A 23,270-nucleotide genomic window follows, 5' to 3' on the forward strand; every position below is an offset into this window, starting at 1 on the left:
TACAATGTGCAGAGTTACACAAACTTTACAATCACTAATACTGTAACTGGCAGCTAGCTGAAGCTCTACCCCCACTCCACATGTGGTGTATCGTAAAAAAGCAGATTGGAGAAAGCTGTGTAAACAAATCAAGATTAGACTGAATGAAGGTGACATATGGTTCAGTTTGCCCTTGAGATGTCCTGAGGAATGACTGTTTACCGGTAAGGAAGCACACACCATAAGAAACATTATTCATGGCTATCAAACTGCATGATGTGTAATTCATAACTACACAAGCAAAGATTTTAAGCTCCTTGGAATTGGACAAGTTTTCAATGAAGCAGCTATTACTAGCATAAACTGGTACAGCAATTAAAAAATAAAAACTCAAAATATCTACTTACACTGGCTAACTTGCATTCATAACATAAAGCCATCATGTTTTAAAAGTAGATTAAAGAACAGGTTATATATAAAAAAAAGCCTTGGTCTCTCCACTTTGCTATAGTTTCTACATAAAACCTTTGAGAGAATGTTTGCATAAATATAAGGCAAGGCAGCATCACAGAATGGCCACTTCTCCAAAGATAGTACAATGCAAGGGACAGACATCTTTGAGATGCTTCAAAGAAATGACCTTTGCGTGTGTCACTGTAACTTAATTCAAAACCGAAATGATTGCTAAGCATCGAGAAACACAATGTCAAAACTTTTTACAGTGGATGTCTATACTTATCATGCAACTGATTATCATTTATTCAATACTTCTCATGGCAGACAGCTCCATTCATGTTTTTATTTTTTCCAGGTATCAGTGTTTTTCAGTTGCTCGCCCTCTCTCCTGAAAGTGCTGGCTCTTAAGAGTCAGTTTCACAGGTGCCAACATTCATCTGGTACCTCACTGAATCCTAGGTTTTTTAAAAGAGGTAGCTACAGAGCTAGTGGAGACATTGGTTTTGTTCTTCTAGCATTCCCGACATTCAGGAACAATCCCCATGGATTGCAATGTAGCATATGTAAACCCGCTATTCCAGAAAAGAGAAAGAGAAAACAGGGAACTATAGACTAGTTAGCCGGACACCAATAGTAGGGAAAATGCTAGAACCTATTATTAGGGATGTGATAACAGGGCAATAAGAAAATCATGACATGATTAGGCAGAGGCAACATGGATTTATGAACAAAGTGATTCCTGACAACGCAGCCGGACACTGACGTCATCAGGCTGCGCCAAGGTGTGCACTAGCGCAGACGGGCTCCTGCTCTCTGCGCGGGCGCTGTGTTCCGACTTGCCAGGACTGGTTAGCGCATGCGCCGATGACATCATCGCGTGATGTGTGCATCTTCAGGCAACACACCTGGTCAGCCTCTGCGCATGTGCTTTACGCGTACAGCAATGCAACGCTAACGTATTCACCCATGCGTCAAGCTCCGCTCTCCACCTCGCTGTTCTCTCCGGCCGCTCCGCTCTTTCGGCCGCTCTGCTCCACCTTCTTGCTGTTCTCTCTGGTCGCTCCACTCCCCCCCCCCACCCCGCCTCGCTGCTCTCTCCGGCTGCTCCGCTACCCCCCCTTGCTGCTCTCTCCGGCTGCTCCGCTCCCCCCGCCCTCACTGCTCTTTCCGGCCGCTCCACTCCCCCCCCCCCCCCCCCCACCCCCGATGCTCTCTCCAGCTGCTCTGCTCCCCCCATCGCTGCTCCGCTCTTTCGGCCGCTCCGCTCACCCCCCCACCCCCCCGGCACCGGCCCGCTCGCTCGTCCCATCCCCGGCCCGCTCCGCTCCCCCCCTTTCACTGGCCAGCTCCGCTCCCCCTGCCCACCCCCATCCCGCTCCACTCTCCCCCTCCGTCCCCAGCCCGCCCGCTTTCTCCCTCCTGTCATCGTGTGCTGCCATGTGTTTAGGTCAGGTTGCCTTCGTGTGATTATTTGAGCAGCGCCATCTTTAGTCCTGGCAGCTACCTGAAGTCGCAGACTGTGACGTTTTAGTGGCACATGCTGCATTTGTGCATGTGCCACTGCAGCGCCACCTAGTGCTAGCATTGTCAGCAAACGCAGCCATTTATGAATGGAAAATCGTGTTTGACAAATCTGTTTGTTTTTGAGGTTATAACTAGCAGGGTAGATAAGGGGGAAACCACTGGATGTAGTGTATTTGGATTTTCAAAAAGCATTTGATAAGATGCCACACAAGAGGCTATTACACAAGATTATGGCTCATTGGATTAGGGGTAATATATTAGCATGAATTGAGGATTAGTTAATGGAGAAAAAACAGAGAGTAGGAATAAATGGGTGATTTTCAGGTTGGCAGGCTGTTGCAAGGTTTAGTGCTTGAGCCTCAGCTATTTATTATCTATACTTATATGAGGGGACTAAGTGTAACGCATCCAAGTTTGCTGAAGATACAAAGTTAGATAGGCACTTAAGCTATGAGGAAGACGCAATGAGGCTGTAAAGCGATATAGATAGGTTAAGTGAGTGGGCAAGAACAGGGCAGATGTAATATAATGTGGGAAAGTACTTAGTTATCCATTTTGGAAGGAAAAACAGAAAACCAGAATATTTTTTAAATGGTAGACAAGGAAATCCTGGTATTCAGAGGGACATGCAGGTACAGCAAGCAATTAGGAAAGCAAATGGTAACTTAACCTTAATATCAAAGGGATTGGAATATAAGAGTAAAGAAGTCTTACTATAATTATATAGGGCCTAGGTTAGACCACACCAGGAGTACAGTATACAGTTTTGGTTTCTTTACTAAAGGAAGGATACACTTGCTTTAGAGCAGAGATTCTCAAACTTTACTTATTGCATACCCACTTCCAGATCTACCAGCTGCCCACACACTCCTACCAAAAAGCGAGCTTAATATTTTAACCCATTTAATGCCTAAGTATTGTATAAAATGTACAAATTATAATACACATATAGAACTTAAACAATGGCTTAATAGTACTACTAGTCATTAATGTGACAACTGGGTTGTTTGTTCAAGCATAGGTGCATAAACAACCTATAACTCAGAGTGATATGATAGTCTTTTGGTTGTTTTCTACGCACTGGCCCCACTCTCACTATATTACATACAGTTTAGAAGAATGACAGGTGATCTCACTGAAACATATAACATTCTTAAGGGGCTCGTCAGGGTAGATGCTGGGAAGATGTTTCTCTGGCTGAGGCGCCTAGAACTAGGGGTCACTGTGTTGGTAAAAGGAGTCGGCCATTTAGGACTGAGATGAGGAGTAATTTCAATATTAGGTCGTTGTTACGACCAGGTGAGAAAGAGGTCTAGGGTTCCCTTTCAGCCTTCACCTGGTCTTGCTGTAACAGGGTTTAATTTTAAACATGCCGTGTTTTTAGCTCCCCCTTGGTGAATCCTTGTTCACCGCTTTACAATTCTAAGGCAAAGAAACCAGCACAACAGGTTTTCTCACGTTTAAATAAGAAAAGTGAAATTCATTAAACTTAAACTCTAATTCGGTTAACGCCTATGGATACACGACATGCCCAAGCTGGCATGCATACGCGATACACACATGCAGATAGGGACAGAAAGAGAAGAAAAATAAACTGGAAAAGTTTGAGGCAATATCTGAAGAGTTGCTGTTAAGGTTCTTCGAGCTCACTGTAGAGTCCTTGATTGTAGGTAGCTCTTGCTTTTCATTGGGGCCCAGTATTCTTCTTAAACCTGTAGGAGACTTTTCTCTCTTGGGATTCATGTGTCTTCAGTGGGTTTTGGAGTTCCATGAGAAAGAGATGGGAGCAGACAAGAGAGGCTGTGGCGAGCCAGCCAGGAGAGGTCTTTTCAATCCAGGAGCATTCTGCTTTTTGCCGGCTCCCAGTTCAAAAAACTGCACAATTCAGAAAAAAACCCAGACTGCTAAGCAGGTTAGTCATGTGACCAACTGGTTTGACCAAGTCTGTTTGTGGATTGTATTGGAGCAGGGGATAGCTCCTTTGTTCCAACACTGTCTGTTAATATGCAAAAATGTCTTTCCAGCCAGGGGCCTGGCAACACCTTGTCACAGGCCTTTTCTTCCCAGCAACAATTTGAAATTTAATGTCCATGTGGCAAAATTAACATGCCTCATTCTTGACAGGTGGATGCCTGCATGACAGTCATGAATCTTTGGAATTCTTCATTCCAGAAATCTGTGGATGTTAAGTCATTGAGTATATCCAAGACACAGATCAATAGATTTTTCCATATTAAGGGAATTAAGAGAGATAGGGATAGTGCAGGAAGGTGGAATTGAGGTTGATCAGCCATGATCTCACTGAATGGCAGAACAAGCTCGAAGGGTCAAATGGCCTACTCCAGCTCCTATTTCTTATATTCTTATATAGTGGCCATTCTATAATTGTATAGGTCTAGACATACAAGCCCCATACTTAATGAGAATGGAGAATGTGTTGAGGATGGCGGGGGGGGGCGGCGATTAAAATATCAGCAGCGTCATACTCACGGGAGCTATGCTGAGTACTTGTCCATCACCATTTTAACAGGTACATTTCGCGGCCTTGACCCGAAAGGTTATTTGGACCCCAACCACACTTTAACTGACAGCAGCAAGGATGCCACCTGATGCCAGCCTTACCAGGAAAACCTAGTATCGAGGATCATTAGGCCCAGAACGTGGGTGATTTTTAAATAATGGTATCTTGGGGCCCAGGAGGAGGAGTACTCTTCTAGGCCCCACAAGGAATCCTTGGGCCTCCTAGGCCCCAGGCTTCTAGCCACTGCATTGGACCCCAACACCTTCACATAACATGCCAGGGATCATTCCCTTAGGTCTTTGTGTTAAACTCCAGAAAGTTTGTTATGGAAGGATACTCCTGGAGCCTATCTTTACTCAGTTTCACATTTATTGTACAGAGTAAAAGGATTATAAACATGTAGCTCCTCACTCAAACCCTTCATCATGCTCTGCTTATAAGTGCTCAAGTAAGACCCCAATTAATACCCTCCACATGTATATAATCAAACAATTGATACACAATGAACAGATTAACATTTGGCTGTGGCCTCCTGGCATGTTTACTTGACCACCACCCACTGGCCTGACGATATTGCCATCAGGTCCGGGTGGAAGTTAACACCAATCAATTCAAACAAGCCAAGGGAGTTAAAATGGCTTGGCCCTCACATCAGCAAGCTGGGGTGAGCTCAACACTTGTTCTATTGGCCTCATGCTTGCTGCTCTTTCTGAACTAAAATTAGCACTAGAATGTCAGTAGTTACTTGATTATGGATAACTTAACAACTCAGCCCAATCCTGTTTCATCTGATCCCCACTTTCAGTACATGGTGGGAACCTGCCTGATTTTCCCTTCCTTATCTTAGAAACATTGAGGTCAGTCATTATACATCAACTGATATCAGCTAAAATTTGGGGGCACGAAATTCTACTTTAACAACTGGAATTCAGTTTACAAATCACTTACTGGTTTTGCTGCAGTAAAAAAAAACAAATGAACGAATAGCGAGGAATGACTGATAGGTGGTATTTCACACATCGGGGAAGCAACTGCATTAAAGATGTGCAGTTACCATATTAACACACAATATGTAATTTGTTTTGACAGTTAAACAGACTGGGCCCCCTCTTTTACTTAATAGGAAAATAGGTTTCAAGATGTAACATGATTTAATCAAAAGACACAAAGTTCAGTAGATTTATAGAGCAATTGATTTGACTGGACAGGAAAGTACAGAAGTTGATTTAATAGATTTCATGTCTGTTGACCTAAATTTTTTGCATATATGTTGACAGCTGTCTTCTTATGCTATTTTTGTTCAGTGATGAACCATTGTACTCTTCATTTACGCTGGCGCCCAGATGATATCTCATTAAGCTTGGAAGAATAGCTGTTTTCCTTGTCTGACAACTTCTAATAGATTAAAAATGGATTTTGTTATGGTACAAACCCACAGGGCATTAACCCTTTTCAGCTGCCATTTTTCATGTCTATGAAAATATTATGCCACTAAGGCTGACTGAGTTATAATTGAATAACTATATTATACCTCATGGTTCAGCATTATCCTAACGAAATACAAGTAATTACAAACAGAATAACTTTATCCCTCAAATGATCATAATTTGACCCTCAAAATTTGTCTTCCAGACTGGTTGGCAGCAGATACCATATATTGGTTGAAATTCTCAGTGTTCCCAGATTGAGCATCCTGTGGTGAAGCTGGCGAACACAGAAGTGTTAAGAGGGTCTGGATGAGATACTGCAACATCTACTTGAGCACCAGAGGAAAGACATAGCTGACTTATTAAGGGAGTATAAGCCTATATACGCAGATAAGCCAGGCTGTACTTTTCTGGCGATTCATGAAGTTGATGCAGGAGAGGCTAAACCAGTTAAACAAAAAGCCTACGGACTCAATCCCAGTAAATTATCTAAAGTCAGGGAGGACATTCAGTACATGTTGCATAATGATATAATTGAATCTAGTCAAGGTAGTTGGAGTTCTCTGGTTGTTTTAATATCAAAACCAGACGGTTCTCAAAGGTTCTGAATAGATTACTGAAAGGTTAATGCGGTAACTAAGACAGACTCGGATCCCAAGGCTTGAGGATTGTACTGATAGGGTGGAGACCTCGGCATTTGTTAGCAAGATTGATTTGCTTAAAGGATACTGTTACATGTCCTTATCTGATCAAGATGAAGAAATATCTGCTTTTGTGACATCAGATGGTCTGTTCCAATGTAAGTCATGCCATTTGGTACGAAAAATGCACCGGCCACATTTCAAAGATGGCGTGATCATGTCTGACATTTGAGAGCTCTGTTTGTCAGGCCAGCCAAAAATAACCTAGTCATAAACCTGGGAAAGAGCAGATTTCCCAAAGCCAAAGTCAAAGTCACATATTTGGGACATATCGTGGGCCAAGGTCAAGTGCTACTGTGAGAGGCCAAGGTTCAGGTGATCGTAGATTTTCCTGAGCCCAAGCCAATGAAAGAAGTGTTACGATTTTTGGGTATGTGTGGATTCTCCAGGAAGGTTGTCCCTAATTTCAGCACCATAGTCACCCCATTGACAAACCTGTTAAAGAAGAATGTGAAGTTTGAATGGTCAGAGCCTTGCCAAACTGCATTTGAAAAGTTAAAGGCCATTTTAATGATAGAATCTTGCAGCCCCATATTTAAATAAACAAAAATGGTTATCGATGCCACTGATGTAGGGGTAGGAGTGGCACTGCGCCATGATGACGATGCTGGAATGGAACGGCCTGTTAGCTACTTCTCTAGGTAGCTTAAACATCAAAGTACTCGACCATTGAAAAAGAAGCTTTAAGGCTGTTACTAGTGGGGTACCGCAAGGATCAGTGCTTGGGCCACAGCTGTTTACAATCTATATAAATGATTTGGATATGGGGACCAAGTGTAATATTCCCAAATATGTGGATGATACAAAACTAGGAGGGAATGTAAGTTGTGAGAAGGATGCAAGGAGGCTTCAAGGGGATTTGGACAGGCTAAATGAATGGGCAAGATCATGGCAAATGGAATATAATGTGAATAAGTGTGAAGTGATCCACTTTGGTAGAAAGAAACAGAAAGGCAGAGTAGTTCTTAAATGGTGAGAGGTTGGGATGTGTTGATGTCCAAAGAGACCTGGGTGTCCTTGCTCATCAGTCACCCAAAGCTAGTATACAGGTGCAGCAAGCAATTAAGAAGGCAAATGGTATGTTGGCCTTCATTGCAAGGGGATCTGAGTACAGGAGTAAAGATGTATTGCTTCAGTTGTGTAAAGCCTTGGTGAGACCGCACCTGGAGTATTGTGTACAGTTTTGGTCTCCTTATCTAAAGAAGGATATAACTTGCCATAGAGGGAGTGCATCGGAGGTTCACCAGACTAATTCCTGGGATGGGGGGATTGTCTTTTTTTTTAGATTAGATTAGAGATACAGCACTGAAACAGGCCCTTCGGCCCACCGAGTCTGTGCCGAACATCAACCACCCATTTATACTAATCCTACACTAATCCCATATTCCAACCAAACATCCCCACCTGTCCCTATATTTCCCTACCACCTACCTATACTAGTGACAATTTATCATGGCCAATTAACCTATCAACCTGCAAGTCTTTTGGCTTGTGGGAGGAAACCGGAGCACCCGGAGAAAACCCACGCAGACACAGGGAGAACTTGCAAACTCCACACAGGCAGTACCCGGAATCGAACCCGGGTCCCTGGAGCTGTGAGGCTGTGGTGCTAACCACTGCGCCACTGTGCCGCCCCACAATTTCCTGACACAATCTGTCTTCTGAGGACAGATTGAGGAAACAGGGCTTGTATTCTCTAGAGATTCGAAGAATGAGAGGTGATCTTATTGAAACTTACAGGGCGTGACAGGGTAGATATGGATAGGATGTTTCCTTTGGTTGTTGAGTCTAGAACAAGGGGACACAGTCTCAGAATAAGAGGCAGGCCATTTAAGACTGAGATTGAGATAAGGAGGAATTTCTTTACACAGAGGGTGGTGAATCTGTGGAATACTCTACCCCAGAGAGCTGTTGAAGTTCAATCATTGAGCATGTTCAAGACAGAAATCGAAAGATTTCTGAATACTATCAAGGGATATGGGTCTCGTGGGGAAAAATGGCGTAGAGGTAGATGATCAGCCATGATCTGTTTGAATGGCACAGCAGGCTCGATGGGCCGAATGGCCTACTCCTGCTCCTATTTCCGATGATCCTACTGGCTTTAAAACAATTTGAAGTATATGCAATCAATATCCAGAGAGAGATATTGGTTTATACTGATGATAATTCACTTGTGTTTCAGGAAAATTTCAGAACAATGAACCTCAGGTTGTTTTGCTGGAGCTTAACGTTACACCCACTGAAAATTGTACATGTTGCAGGAAAAGGCAATGCAATTTGCTGATACGCTGTCCAGAGTTTATGAGAGGGGATAAGAGTGAAGGAAAGTTCTGAAATATGAACATTTTACCATGTCAGTATCCTATTGATCTTAATGTTATTACTGGTTAAGCCAATGTAATTATAGCACAGGAAATGTTATCTGTATAGTATATAATAATCTACTTGGTGAAAAGGTTTATGATATTAAGGATTTTTGTATTTTTGAACTGTTTTAAAGAAAACCTTATGACTGCAAGATTTTCTTTTCTGTTAAGGGAGGTGATGTTAAGGAATCTTCATAGAACCATTGAAAAGTTACAGCAGAGAAAGAGGCCTTTCAGCCCATCGTGTCTACACAGGCCCAAAATAACTCGCCGCCCAATCTAATCCCACCTTCCAGCACCTGGTCTGTAGCCTTGCAGGTTACAGCACTTCAGGTGCAGGTCAAGGTACCTTTTAAATGCGTTGAGGGTTTTTGCCTTCACCACCAATCCAGGCAGTGAATTCCAGACACCCACCACCCATTGGGTGAAAAAGTTTTTCCTCATGTGCCCTCTAATCCTTCTACCAATCACCTTAAATCTGTGCCCCCTGGTAATTGACCTCTCCGGTTGGGAAACAGGTCCCTCCTGTCTACTCTATCTAGGCCCCTCATAATTTTGTACACCTCAATTAAGTCACTCCTCAGCCTCCTCTGTGCTAAGGAAAACAACCCTCGCCTATCCAATCTTTCCTCATAGCTGCAATTTGCAAGCCCTGGCAACATGCTTGTAAATCTGAAATAAAAACAATATACTCAGCAGGTCTGGCAGCATCTGTGGAGAGAGAATGCTTGTAAATCTCCTCTGTACTCTCTCCAGAGCAATTATGTCCTTCCTGTATTGTGGTGACCAGAACTGTATGCAATACTCCAGCTGTAAACGGAGTTCTGTACAGCTTGTGTTTAAGAGATGGTCCCTGATTTGAAGCTGGGGAGTTCAAGTTAAACTCAGATTATATAAACAAGCAGTCTTGTAACTGAGGGAAAAAGTTTTTTTTAAGCCAGATACATGTGACTGGCAGTTTTTGTTTCAGTTTGTCAAGAAGCTCTACAGGGTGAAGCCAGAAAAGGGAAAAACTGTATGAGTTTTGTCAAGAAAACAACAGAGTCTGTGTTAAGCCAGGAAAAGGCCATGTGTTTTTCACAAGAAGCCAGTGAAAGAGCTGGATGTTGTTTGTTTTAAGAGTCTCCAGGGGCTGCCAAACAAGAAAAAGCTGGATGCTGTTGATTTTAAAGGGACAGGCTCTTTGAATTGGAACCTGTTTCCTGGTAGCTGATCTTTGGAGAATAAGAGTTGCTACCGTTGTCTTCGGCGATTGAAAAGTTATCAGTTCAGCCACACCATCAGGGCAATAGAGGGCAAGGCCGCATTGCTTTGAGCGGCAACAAGACTGACCCGTTAAAGGAAAGACTGCATTGCTTGCTATTGACAAAACATCATTACTTCAATTCCATATCCTGGACGACCAGACTAAAAGCTACCTGAGGAAGATCTTGGTTTTGTTGTGCTGTGAGACTGATCAGTGGACTGTAAGAACTTTCCTTGGTGCATCTGCTAATTAACGTCACCTTTAAGATATATACACCAATTGTGATTTAACTGTTAATTCATGTTTAATTTATGTCCGTTTTGGTTTGAGTGTTGAAATAAAATTTACAAAAGTGAAATCTTGTCCATTTGGTTTTTGGTTTCCTAAATTGGTGTCATTAGGTGGATTTGATTCTATTAATTTTTTTGGCAGACCTCGGGAATCTTAAAAAGGTTGATTAACAAAATTGAGTGTCATGGAATGGGTTGGTCAGAGTCAGCCTAGATAAAAAAATTGGCTTAAGGACAGAAAACAGCGTGATATATGGTTACTTTCCAGTGGTTAGCACTGCAGCCTCACAGCTCCAGCGACCCGGGTTCAATTCTGGGTACTGCCTGTGTGGAGTTTGCAAGTTCTCCTTGTGTCTGCGTGGGTTTTCTCCGGGTGCTCCGGTTTCCTCCCACAAGCCAAAAGACTTGCAGGTTGGTAGGTAAATTGGCCATTATAAATTGCCCCTAGTATAGGTAGGTGGTAGGGAAATAAAGGGACAGGTGGGGATGTGGTAGAAATATGGGATTAGTGTAGGATTAGTATAAATGGGTGGTTGATGGTCGGCACAGACTCGGTGGGCCGAAGGGCCTGTTTCAGTGCTGCATCTCTAAACATAAACTGGAGGATGATAGATAGACAGGGGTGTTATCCAAGGGTCAATACTCGGACGCTTTTTTGATATATATAAATGACTTGGAGATTGGAATACAGAGTAAAATTTCAAAATTTTCCAATGCTACCAAGTTGGAGGAGTGCCAAACAGTCAGAATGACGCAAAGCGACTGCAACAGGATGCAGATCGGCTAGCAGAATGGGCAAGACAAGTGGCAAGTGGAATTTAATACAGAGAAGTGCGAGGTGATGGATTTTTGGCAAAAGCTATAGGGAGAGGCAATAGAGACTTAATGGCACAATTTTAAAGAGTGTACAGGGACAGAGGGACCTGGGATGCATGTACATAGACCTTTAAAGGTGGCAGGACATATTGAGAGAGTGGTTAGCAAAGCATATGGGATCTTGGGCTTCATAAATAGAGATATTGAGTACAAATGCAAGGAAATTATGCTGAGCCTTTATAATGCTCTGGTGAGGCCACAACGAGAGTATTGCGTCCAGTTCTGGTCACCACGTTTTTGAAAGGATGTGAGGGTTCTTGAGAGAGTGCAGAGGAGATTTACCAGAATGGTTCCAAGAATGAGGGATTTTAGCTACCAGCTTAGATTGGAGAAGCTGGGATTGTTCTCCTTGGAGCAAAGGAGGTTGAGGGGAGATTTGATAGATGTGTACAGGTTATGATAAGGGAGACAAGGAAAAACTGTTCCCATTAGCTGATGGTACCAGGACTGGGGGACACAGATTGAAGTTTTTGGGCAACAGATGCAAGAGGGATATGAGGAAAAACTGTTTAGCGCAGTGAGTGGTAATTGTCCTGGAACTGGCTGCCTACGAGGGTGATGGAAGTGGACATGATGAATGATTTCAAAAGGAAATTGGATGGGTACTTGAAGGAAATAAATTTGCAGGGCTATGAGGATAGAATAGGGGAATGGGACGACTGGATTGCTCTGGATTAATCAAGCACAAACTTGATGGGCCGAATGGCCTCCTTCTGTGCTGTAATGACACTATGAGTCTATGATTCGGTCCAGACCATGGCACCAATGGCAGATGGGACATACTACAGCCACGTTGCACCAGTGAAGACTTAAGTGGTGGATGGGGTTCCCATCTAGTGGGCTTATGTGTCCTGGATGGTGCCAAACTTCTTGAGTATTGCTGGAGCTGCACTTATCCAGGCAAGTGGAGAGTATTCCATCACACTCCTGACTTTTGACTTTTAGATGGTGGAAAGGCTTTCAGGAGGAGATGAATCACTCGCTGCAGAATACCCAGCCTCTGACCTGGTCTTGTAGCTACAGTATTTATGTGGCTGGTCCAGTTAAGCTTTTGTTTAATGGCGACACCAAGGATGTTGATTGTAGGGGGTTCGACAATGGCAATGCCATTGAACGTCAAGGGGAGATGGAGAGACTCTCTCTTTTTAGAGATGGTCATTGCTTGGTACTTGTGTGGTGCGAATGTTATTTGCCACTTATCAGCCCAAGCTAGGATACTGTTGAGGTCTTGCTGCATGTGAGCACGGACTGCTTCAGTATCTGTGGAATTGTGAACGGAACTGAACAGTGTGCAATCATCAGCGATCTTCTAACCTTAAGGTGGATGGAATGTTATTCATGCATCAATTAAAGATGGTTGGGCCTAGGACATTGTGCAGCATTCAGAGATGATTGGTCTCCAACAACCAGAATAATCTTCCTTTGTACAAAAGCAAAATACTGCGGATGCTGGAAATCTGAAACAAAACAGAAAATGGTGGAAATACTCATCAGGTCAGGCAGCATCTGTGGACAGAAAAACAGAGTTACCGTTTCAGGTCTGATGTTCTGATGAAAGGGCACACAGACCTGAAGCGTTAACTCTGTTTTTCTTTCAACAGATGCTGCCTGACCTGCTGAGTATTTTCAGCATTTTCTGTTTTTGTTCCATCTTCTTTTGTGCTACGTATAACTCCAGCTAGTGGAACGTTTTCCCCCGATTCCAGTCGACTTCAATTTTACTGGGGATCTTTGATGCCACATTCGGTCAAATGCTGCCTTGATGCCAAGGGCAGTCACTCAAACACTCTGGAATTCAGCTCTTTTGTCCATGTTTGGACCAAGGCTATAAGGAGGTCTAGAGTCAGTGGAACTGGTGGGACCCGAACTGAGCTCTGGTGAGCAGGTCATTAGTGACTAAGTGCTAGCTAATAAATAACTCCTTCCATCACTTTGCTGATGGTCAAGTGTAGGCTGATGAAGAAGTAATTGGCCGGACTGGATTTGTCCTGCTTTTTATGGACTGGAAATACCTCGGCAATTTTACACTTTTTCAGGTAGATGCCAGTGTTGTAGCTGTATTGGTACAGCTTGTCTCAAGGTGTGGCTAGTTCTGGAGCACAAATATTAAGCACTACAGCTGGGATGTTGTCATGGCCCATAGGGTTTGCTGTATCCAGTTCACTCAGCCGTTCCTTTGATATCATGTGGAGTGAATCAAACTGGCTGGTCTGGCATATGTGAGGGCGGCGACCTCAGGAGGAGGCAGAGATGGAACAACCACTCGACACTTCTGACTAAAGATGGTTACAAATTCTCTCGCCTGTCATGTTGTGTTCTGCCATTGTTAAGGATGGGGATGTTAACAGAGCCTCCTCCTCCTCTTACTTCTTTAATTGTCCACAACTACTTACGATTCGAAGTGGCAGAACTGCAGAGCTTTGATCTGATCCGTGGGTGTGGATCTCTAAGTGCTGTCGGTATTATGCTGTTTTCACTGTTCAGGATGCATGTAGTGTTTAGTTTCACCGGGTTGGCATCTCATTTTCAGGTATGCCTGGTACTGCTCCTGGCACTTTCTTCTACACTCCTCATTGAACCAGGGTTGGTCACCTGGCTTGATGGTAAAGGTAGAATGAAGGGTATGCCGGGCCATGAGGTTACAGATTATGGTGGAATACAATTCTGCTGCTGCTGATGGCCCACAGTGCCTCACTGATGCCCAGAATCCATTATATTTAGCATTGTGAAAGTGCCACACAGCACAGTGGATGGTGCCTGTAGTGTGATGATGGGACATCATCTCCACAAGGACTGTGCAGTTGTCACTCCTACTAACACTGTCACGAACAGATACATCTGCGACAGGTAGATTGGTGAGCAAAAGGTCAAGTGGGTTTTGCCCTCTCACAGCCTGCTGCAAGCCCAGTCTTGGTGATGGACACTGAAATTCCCCACCCAGAGTACATTCTGTGCACTTGCTACTCGTAGTGCTTCTTCGAAGTGGTGTTCAACATGGGGGAGTATTGATTCATCAACTGAAGGAGGGCAGTAGGTGGTGATCAGCAGGAGGTTTCTTTGCCCTTATCAGAAGTTAATTAAAGAATAGTGATTTAATCCAGTACAATGAAATAAAATGTTGCAGGTGTTATGATCACCTAGTTTGTGGTTTGTATTAATATTTTAGAGGTCACCTTTAGTTGTGGAGAATTAAATGTGTAGCTGTAAGAATTTCAAAATGTTGCAGACCACCCAATATTAAAGGTTTAAAGAGCTCTCCATGAGTGCTTACAGAGACAGTTAGAGAGGTAAGATGCATACAACAGCAGGTGGGCTTGTTTAGTTGGGAGCTGAAGCCAGAAAGTATAGAAGGGATTGCTCGGTCATTGTTAGCAATATCAATTCTTCATATGGGTATCAGAAATAAAACAGATGTTTGCAGTTCGAGGTAGTTATCTTAAATTGCTATTTGGAACATCCTATATGTACCACATTGCTATGGAGACAGATGATGCAGGTGTTGGTCTTTGGTCAGGTGTTTGTCTTTGGTCAGGTATTTTCTTTTCTCTGTGCTGGCTCAGACAGTCAGTTGGCTTTGAAAGCTGCTGGACTCAGCAGAAGAGGCCATCAGGAACCAGGCCCTGATGTTTGAGTGAGTTCCAAGCTCCAGCCTGGAAGGCCAGATTCGGGAGGTGTTGGAACAGAACTGGAGGATTGCCTAGCTGAAGTTAGAGGAAAATCCCCAGGAAATCTCATACCTCAGAAGACAGTTGAGGAATTAAGGAAAAGCAAAGTGAATTCCTAAGAGCTGTGCTACATTTCGGATTGGCCCCAGGAGAAGCGAACAAACCACCAAGATACTGTAACGTATAGGGGAACTCTTGGGGTGGAAGCTACAGTCAAACAAGAGTGTTTTGTTGAGATTTAGAGTTTAAAGTATACATCGTCATGTTCTGTTAAGATTTTAAGTTGAAAGTTTAAGTGCTTCAAATTGTAGTGTTAAGTCAGCAGTTTTACTTTGTTTAACTCTTGTACAGTATAGTTTTTGTTTAAAATGTGAAATTTTGTGCCCTACTTCTTTCAGTAATAACTGGGAATTCGACTTTCTCTTTTTAAAAGTTAACAGTCCCATAACACAGGAAAATCTTACTGAATTTTCAAAAGTACATCATGACTTTTTTTTTTAATTTTAAGCTAGCTGACTCCTTCCATCACTCTGCTGGTGATTAAGAATAGACTGATGGGTACATAATTGGCCGGATTGGATTCATCCTGCTTTTTATGGATAGGACATACCAAGTCAATTTTCCAGTTTATCAGGTAAATATGCCAGCGTTGCAGCTGTACTGGTACAGCTTGGCTCGAAGCATGGCTAGTTCTGGTACACAAATCTTCAACATACAGCTGCAATGTTGTCAGGGCCCACTGCATTCGCTATATCCAATGCACTCAGCCAATTCTTGATACCATATGGTGTGGATCAAATTGGCTGAACACTGGCACTGTGACTGGGGCAGTGGTGGGAATTACACTTGTCTCAGTTAGGTTTTCACTGCTGCTCACTATCCACTGCTTTTTAAAGGAAACTATGCACGCTTAGAATATCAGGTAAAGACAGATCCCCACCTTTGTCAAAAATTATGCCAATGCTCATGGTCTGGACTCGCACACAAAAGTGGCTTCTTGGGTGACAGAATAGAGGTGTGCTTGAGTCTTTGAATTGTACCCTTACACGAATTACCAAATTCTGGAATGGTGAGAAAGGGCAGAACACTAGAAAAAAAAAATATCAAAACTGAAATGATTCTCCTTCCCCCCCCCCCCCACCCCCAACCACTGAGTTATGAAATTTATCTGCAGCGCTAGGTAATGTTTACTGGACTTCATATCGAGTCTATGTCAGAAGTCATCTAAACTGAGTCCTCACTTATTGCTGCACATTCAAAGCACACATACACTGAGACACAAATGATTACTTTTAGTCCCAAACAATAGCATAAGACCTATTTTACCTGATAGCTTTGACTGAATTGACAAAATCAGAACAGTTCAAGAATCACTCTAAACCGACAGCAAACCAATTACAGGATATATAGTGTAGCTTTGTATAGCTTTGCACTACAATACTGGAATTTAGCAAACTAATTTATGAGAATATCCCACAATGCATCTGTGACATCAAATATGAATTTAAAGATAAAAAAATTGCTTTTTACTTTATTTTATAAATTGCATGGAATCAAACCAATATGCCAAATTGTCAAAATCTTAATAAATTTAACAATTTTAGTATTCTGGAGCTATTTTGTTTATCAATATAAAGCCTTAAAGGGGCCAATGTTGCTTCTCATTCTTTGGTTTGTGCTGTCCAGAACTCAGAAAATACACGCTTGGTGGTTTGGGTAATTTGCATAACCTGTTACACCCCCAGGGCAGCACCCCTCAGAAGAACCTTGTCTTGGGAACACTGCTGATCATACCTGAAGGACTGGCTGCCAGCCTCAGGCCCTTCTGACTGTTGTTTTGCTACAGCAGCTATAAGGCTCCAAGAGCTTAAATTTTAAAAAAATTCCCTATTCCCAACTAACAGAACTAACATTAATGTCAGCAAATGATAGTGCTTACCTTTTCAGGACTCCTTTTCCTTGCTTACTGGCCCCCTCAGACCTTATGACCAGAAGGGATTGCAAATTAAGGCCAAACACCAGCTTCATTGTGTGCCCTTCTGTTATTTGGAGGTGAAACTGTGAAAACAGGTCTGTAAATGTCCCCTCCCATCTCATTTTTATGGCTCTGCAGGCTCAGGACTGACTATTTTAAGAAGCCCTGGAATCTTTTATTTTACAGTGAAAGGGAGCAGAAATCTGATATAATGGATGCTTCAGAGAGAAATATTAGGTCCAATGAAACACAATTAAGCCCAGACTTTGTGATCATTTTAGAAACTGAAGCTATATAAGCCTGTGACTCGGGCTTCATCTATAGTAAGGCCCATGCTGAACATTGCAATGTATGATTTATGCCCAAATATCTACACATGGAAATTTTGGGCAGGGATTCAGGCCTATAGGCTGACTGACTGATGGCGACAGTCACAAAATCTAACCAACTGTAGTATTACAGAGGATGCTCCTCCTCCAAAGGGAGACACTTTTTTTCTCGCTGAAAGTAACAAACTTTATTTTTTTCTTTCACAATTGTTTAATAATCTTACTACCGTAGGTCGATTTAAGTTTGCAATTTCAAGATTTTTTAGATATAAAATTTCATGAACACTCAACAAAAAAAAATATACATATACAGTGATATCAACTGTTCAAATTATAGAAGTGGAAACATTTTCTTCACAAATAGAAAACTGGACAACGTTCTAAGAAACCTGTATCATGAGATTTGAATCATTCACTTACTTGCTGATTATTTTGGCACGTTTTGCACTGGAGAAGTTCTCTAACTGAAGTGATTCTTGAGTGAGAAAAGCAACAGCCAGGTGAAAGTAGTTATTCCATAACTGTAAATTAGACAGTAAAAGAAAGTAAGCGAGAAACATAAAACCATCAGGCAAACCAAATGTGGAGAGATGACAAATGTTAATTTGACATGAGTGGATTACCGTTTGTGGAATCGCATCTGTATTGGCCCTGATTTTGTGGCAGAAACAACAGTAAGCCTATCAGCAGTCATTGTTATTAAAGAGTAGATTGGATAGCAAACTCCAATGGCTGCACATGCAAGGTTAAACACAGAAATCAGGAAGTTGCTGTCCAAGTTGCCCTGCTCCTCCACAAGTTACGCTATACTGGTATTTCGCTGAAAAACTCACCACTAAAACTCATGGAATACTTACCAAATAGATAGCCACTAAACTCGTCAGAGAAAGTTAAGGCTTGTCCTTTCTAGTGTAAGGGATTTTTAATGGAATGATAAGTCTTGATTACAGCCAAGCAACCTCTCGGATACTGAAAATTAATTTCACAAGCGTGGAGTCACATTACTTCAGACTTTAAATATTGGAGATTTTAAAAAATTAAAACATTTGAATAATTTTAAAAACGTTTCCCTTTGTCTCTTTCAACCCCTTTATTTTGCTTTCTGTACATGATTTAGTATTGAATTAAATATTCTAACTTACACTTCCTGGTTCAGACTCTGTATGCCTCAGTAAAGATTCTTTAATCTGCCTGGCTAAGCAGATACGCAAGCGCTTGCCCTATTCACACAGGCCCAAGGTCCCCTGTAGAGTAGAGGTGTGCAAATAAACCTGACCCAAGTCCGAATGCTGGACCCAGAAGCCCGACCCGACCCTGACACATGTAAAGACGGGTCCCGACAACATGTGCCCGGTTCGGGTCGGGGGGGGGGGGGGGCGGGGGTCGGATTCCGGGTCCAGCATTTGGGCTTGTGTCGGGTTTCCTTTGCACACCTCTACTGTAGAGGGTGTAGCACTGAAGTAGATTTCTAACTATCGCATGTTCCATCGCAAAACCTAATCAAAATCTGTGGGCAAGTGTAATGAACAGCTTCACCATTGACTGCAAATTCCGGCCCAATGTTTTAGCAACTTATAACTTAAGTACATAAGCAATGGAAGCAGGAGTAGGCCATAGGGCCCCTTGAGCCTGCTCTGCCATTCACAAAGATCATGGCTGATCTTCTACCTCAATGCCACTTTGTCACCTTGAATTCCCTAGAGGTCAAAAATCTACCAACCCAAGTCTTAAATATACTCAATGACTGAGTATCCATCACCCTCTGGGGTACAGAATTCCCAAGATTCTTCACTGAGTGAAGAAATTTCTCATCTCAGTCCTAAATGGTCAACACCTCACTGTGAGACTTTGACCTCAAGTTCTTAACTGTCCACCCAGGGAAACAGTTTCTTGGCATCTACTCTCTCATGCTCTCTAAGAATTTTATACTTTTCAGTGAGATTCTTCAAAACGCTAGAGAATATAAGCCCATTCTACTCAATCTCTCCTCATTGGACAACTTCTCATCCTTGGAATCAATCAAACTAACAGTGGCTGAAGCTCAACTAACTTCAGTGTTTAAAAATTTTCATATAATTAAAATGTAATTTTAATAAAGAGTGTCTCAAGTGAAGCACTAATGATGTGTTATAACCTCCTGGAACGAGTATAAATAGTAATGTTTTGCATCATCCTACAAAACAACTGAGCATCCATTTTATTTGAAAAGTGCACTCTTGCACACAAACCATGATTTAACTGATGAGAAACTCAAATTATCATTAACAATGATTTATCTTCATTACTTTTTTTGATAGCATTGTTAACTTGTTCAGATCAAAATATCTGGAATCAAGGTAAAAAGGATTTTTCCCGTTTCTTGTTTCCAAGTTTTCTCATTTCTTGCATCCAAGTGCAAGAAACATGGAAACAGATTTCCAACAAATAGTTAGTGTGTAAAACTGGCACTGCAAATTAAAATTTTATTGTAAAAACTGCCCAATTTTTATTTCCAAACAAGATAGGAAATGTAACATTTCCAAATGTGGGTCGCAGTCTTCTCCTGTGCAGTCAGGCTCATGAACTGCCCTCAGACAAGAGGAATACATCAGTGAGCCAAATCTCACATTCCACCCCATTTCACAAAACAAGAGTCCCATCCTCTTCCACAATGATGCCAAACCAAAGTCCCCCTCCCTATGTTGCGAAATGCCATTAGCTCCATCTCAGTTCTTCCAAAGCCTACCAAAATGCAAAACAATTCCCCAATATTCCTAAATCCCAAAACCATGCCTCTATGCCATCAAAACTTCATAATGCATCCAGTGCAACTAAACTGCATTCTCCCTACCCAGTACTGCTAAATATCAGAAATCTAACTGCAATAGGCACATTGATGTAATAAGTTTGCTGTGCATTCAGATTTAAAAGTAGCAAGGGATGGTGATGCCTTTAAAAAGTACCGGTGGTAGGGGGGCAGGCGGTCCATCATGCAACTGAACACATGCTCAATTGTGCATGTTTAAGAGATAGTGTTAATTGGAGTGGCAAGATCCAAAATGGGAGGTCGGGCGTCAAATCAGTGTCACACGCTGACTGACATTACATTGTGCCCACTCTGCATACATGCGCCGCATACACGGGACACTTGTACTATTGCCCTTACAAACATCGCAGGCTGCGCTGGAAGTGGTGAGGAGTGCTCCCTTCCCAGTCATTTATCATTTTGAACAGCTCCCATAGCACTGAAACCATCAGAACTATGGAGTTGAATTTTGTGGCCAAAGAGTTCTGTTCCCAAAGCACCAACAAATATACCAGAATTCTTTTGGGCCTCCTTATCTCGAGAGACAATGGATACGCGCCTGGAGGTGGTCAGTGGTTTGTGAAGCAGCGCCTGGAGTGGCTATAAAGGCCAATTCTGGAGTGACAGGCTCTTCCACAGGTGCTGCAGAGAAATTTGTTTGTTGGGGCTGTTGCACAGTTGGCTCTCCCCTTGCGCCTCTGTCTTTTTTCCTGCCAACTACTAAGTCTCTTCGACTCGCCACAATTTAGCCCTGTCTTTATGGCTGCCCGCCAGCTCTGGCGAATGCTGGCAACTGACTCCCACGACTTGTGATCAATGTCACACGATTTCATGTCGCGTTTGCAGACGTCTTTATAACGGAGACATGGACGGCCGGTGGGTCTGATACCAGTGGCGAGCTCGCTGTACAATGTGTCTTTGGGGATCCTGCCATCTTCCATGCGGCTCACATGGCCAAGCCATCTCAAGCGCCGCTGACTCAGTAGTGTGTATAAGCTGGGGATGTTGGCCGCTTCAAGGACTTCTGTGTTGGAGATATAGTCCTGCCACCTGATGCCAAGTATTCTCCGAAGGATACCAGAATATCCTTGAATAAAAACAGCATTTCATTTAGTTGTGTTAAACCAGTGGTCCTGGTGCGATGCCCTATTTTTATGATGCACTGCATCTGCTGAGTCACCATGTAATGAATGCTATCTTTACAGAAAATGTTCACAAAAAAAGCAAAAATGTACGATAGGGCATGTCAGTAAGATTTCAGAGAAGTCTATGATGGAAAACTATTCTGCAGTGCATAGCAGTATAACTAGCATGAGCCCTTCTACTTTATATGTCTCTTTGCAATTATGTTCATTTTTTCATAGTGGTTCAAGCTTCATGTTGAAACAGAAGTTGCTATCATACTGTGGCAGGACAGCAGTAAATAATTACATGGGACATTCTTTCTTTAAGAGTTGCGTGTCCTGGGATAGATTCATTATTACTTTGCCATGGATAAGGCTTCAAATTGGTGGCACCTTAGTTCCTAGCTCAGAGGAAGCAGTATTGAGATCCAAGCATGAGAAGCAGTGAATGTACAGCAAATAAAATAAAAATATCTTCAACCTACACCAGCACAGAAAGAAAAAAGGGATAAGCTGGTGGAAACAGAGTAGAGTGTATTTTTTAAAACAGATTAAGAACAGCGTATCTATGATAAGTAATCTAATATTCTTTCTCATTTATTCAATCTTTCTGTATAGTTAGGAATCATATAAAAAAACTGATGGCAATGCTCTTCGGACCTACATCTGTAGGATATTCAGGAGTACAACAGCACTAAATTATTTCCTAGCAACCATTTGTTAACTGCTCTTCAGTAATGGCTTACTTCAGATCTCATACCAAAGGAAAAAAAACTGCCTAAACTCTTTCATAAAAGACTAATGCCCTGTATTAAAAAAAATCCTTCTAAATGAACGAAATGCGAGATAAAAAAATTGACATTCTTTATTTACACATCAAATGAACTAAGTGCTGAGCAAATTCCGATTACAAGAATAAGCTGACAAGAATTATTGAAGTTTTGCAATTTTAGCTAAACACCATTTTTGGTATCTTTCTGCTATTTTATTTTCATCGTGGTTGATCCTCCTCTTAACAAAAATGATTTGAAGTTTGTAGCCCGAGATCATGCTTCAGCTCATGGAAAGTAAAAGTTTGCTTTTCAGTGCAACCTGTTGTACTGCACACAAGGAAAAGAATGTAGGGAGTACACGAAGTATTGCATTCTTGTTCCCCCCAGTGGAGAGAACACAAGAACATAAGAAATAGGAGCATGAGTGGGCCACTCGGCCCTTCAAGCCTGCTCCGCCATTCAATAAGATCACAGCTGATATTCTACCTTAATTCCACCTTCCCACACTATTGCCACATACCTTGATTCCCTTATTACTCAAATATTTATCGACCTCTATCCAGAATATACTCAATGCCACAGTTCTCTGGGATAGAAAATTCCAAAGATTCATAACCCTTTGAGTGAAGAAATTTCTCCGCATCGAGGTCCTAAATAGCTGACCCCTCATTCTGAAACTGTGACCCCTAGTTCGAGACTCCCCAGCCGGGATCGACATCCTCGTTATATCAACCTTATCAAGTAAAGGCCTGCTTGGGTCTACAAATGAAACTCGACCCCTATAGAACCACATCTGACCCAAGCCCAACCCGGTTCCTTTGACTTTTTCCCGCGCCCAACCCGACCACCAGAATAAAGTTGATTACATTGAAGAGGTTGCACTCTACCTTGGATGGAATCGCTCACTGCAGACTAGTGCGGACTACAAATGCACGTTTCCCGCCTTGACGTCCTGCTGTCACTGTGTCTGACCCGACCCCAAATGCCGGACCCGGAAGACCCGACCCGAACCCAACACATGTCGTTGGGCCTGATCGGGTTCGGGCCATGCTCTACTGTCAAGCTTCTTAAGAATTTTGCATGTTTCAATGAGATCACCTCTCATTCTTCTAAATTCTAGGGGGTATCGGCTTAGTCTATTCAATCTCTCCTCATAGGTCAATCGCTTCATTCTAGGAATCAGTCTAGTGAACCTTCATCACACTCCCTCGAAGGGAAATTTATTTTCCATTG

General features: G+C 42.5%; 1 protein-coding gene across 2 annotated transcripts in view; it reads right to left on the reverse strand.

Annotated features, from left to right (window-relative positions):
* The window catches only part of dock1 (dedicator of cytokinesis 1), a 744,225-nt gene that overhangs the window by 150,793 nt on the left and 570,162 nt on the right, over positions 1 to 23,270 (reverse strand). For both annotated transcript variants that reach the window (XM_068052738.1, XM_068052739.1), the window contains exon 31: positions 17,776 to 17,876. In XM_068052738.1, the coding sequence (XP_067908839.1) occupies positions 17,776 to 17,876 (101 nt within the window). The remainder of the gene's footprint in view (positions 1 to 17,775; positions 17,877 to 23,270) is intronic.

This window comes from Heterodontus francisci, chromosome 20 (genome assembly GCF_036365525.1).
Source record: "Heterodontus francisci isolate sHetFra1 chromosome 20, sHetFra1.hap1, whole genome shotgun sequence".
NCBI classification, from domain to species: Eukaryota; Metazoa; Chordata; class Chondrichthyes; order Heterodontiformes; family Heterodontidae; genus Heterodontus; species Heterodontus francisci.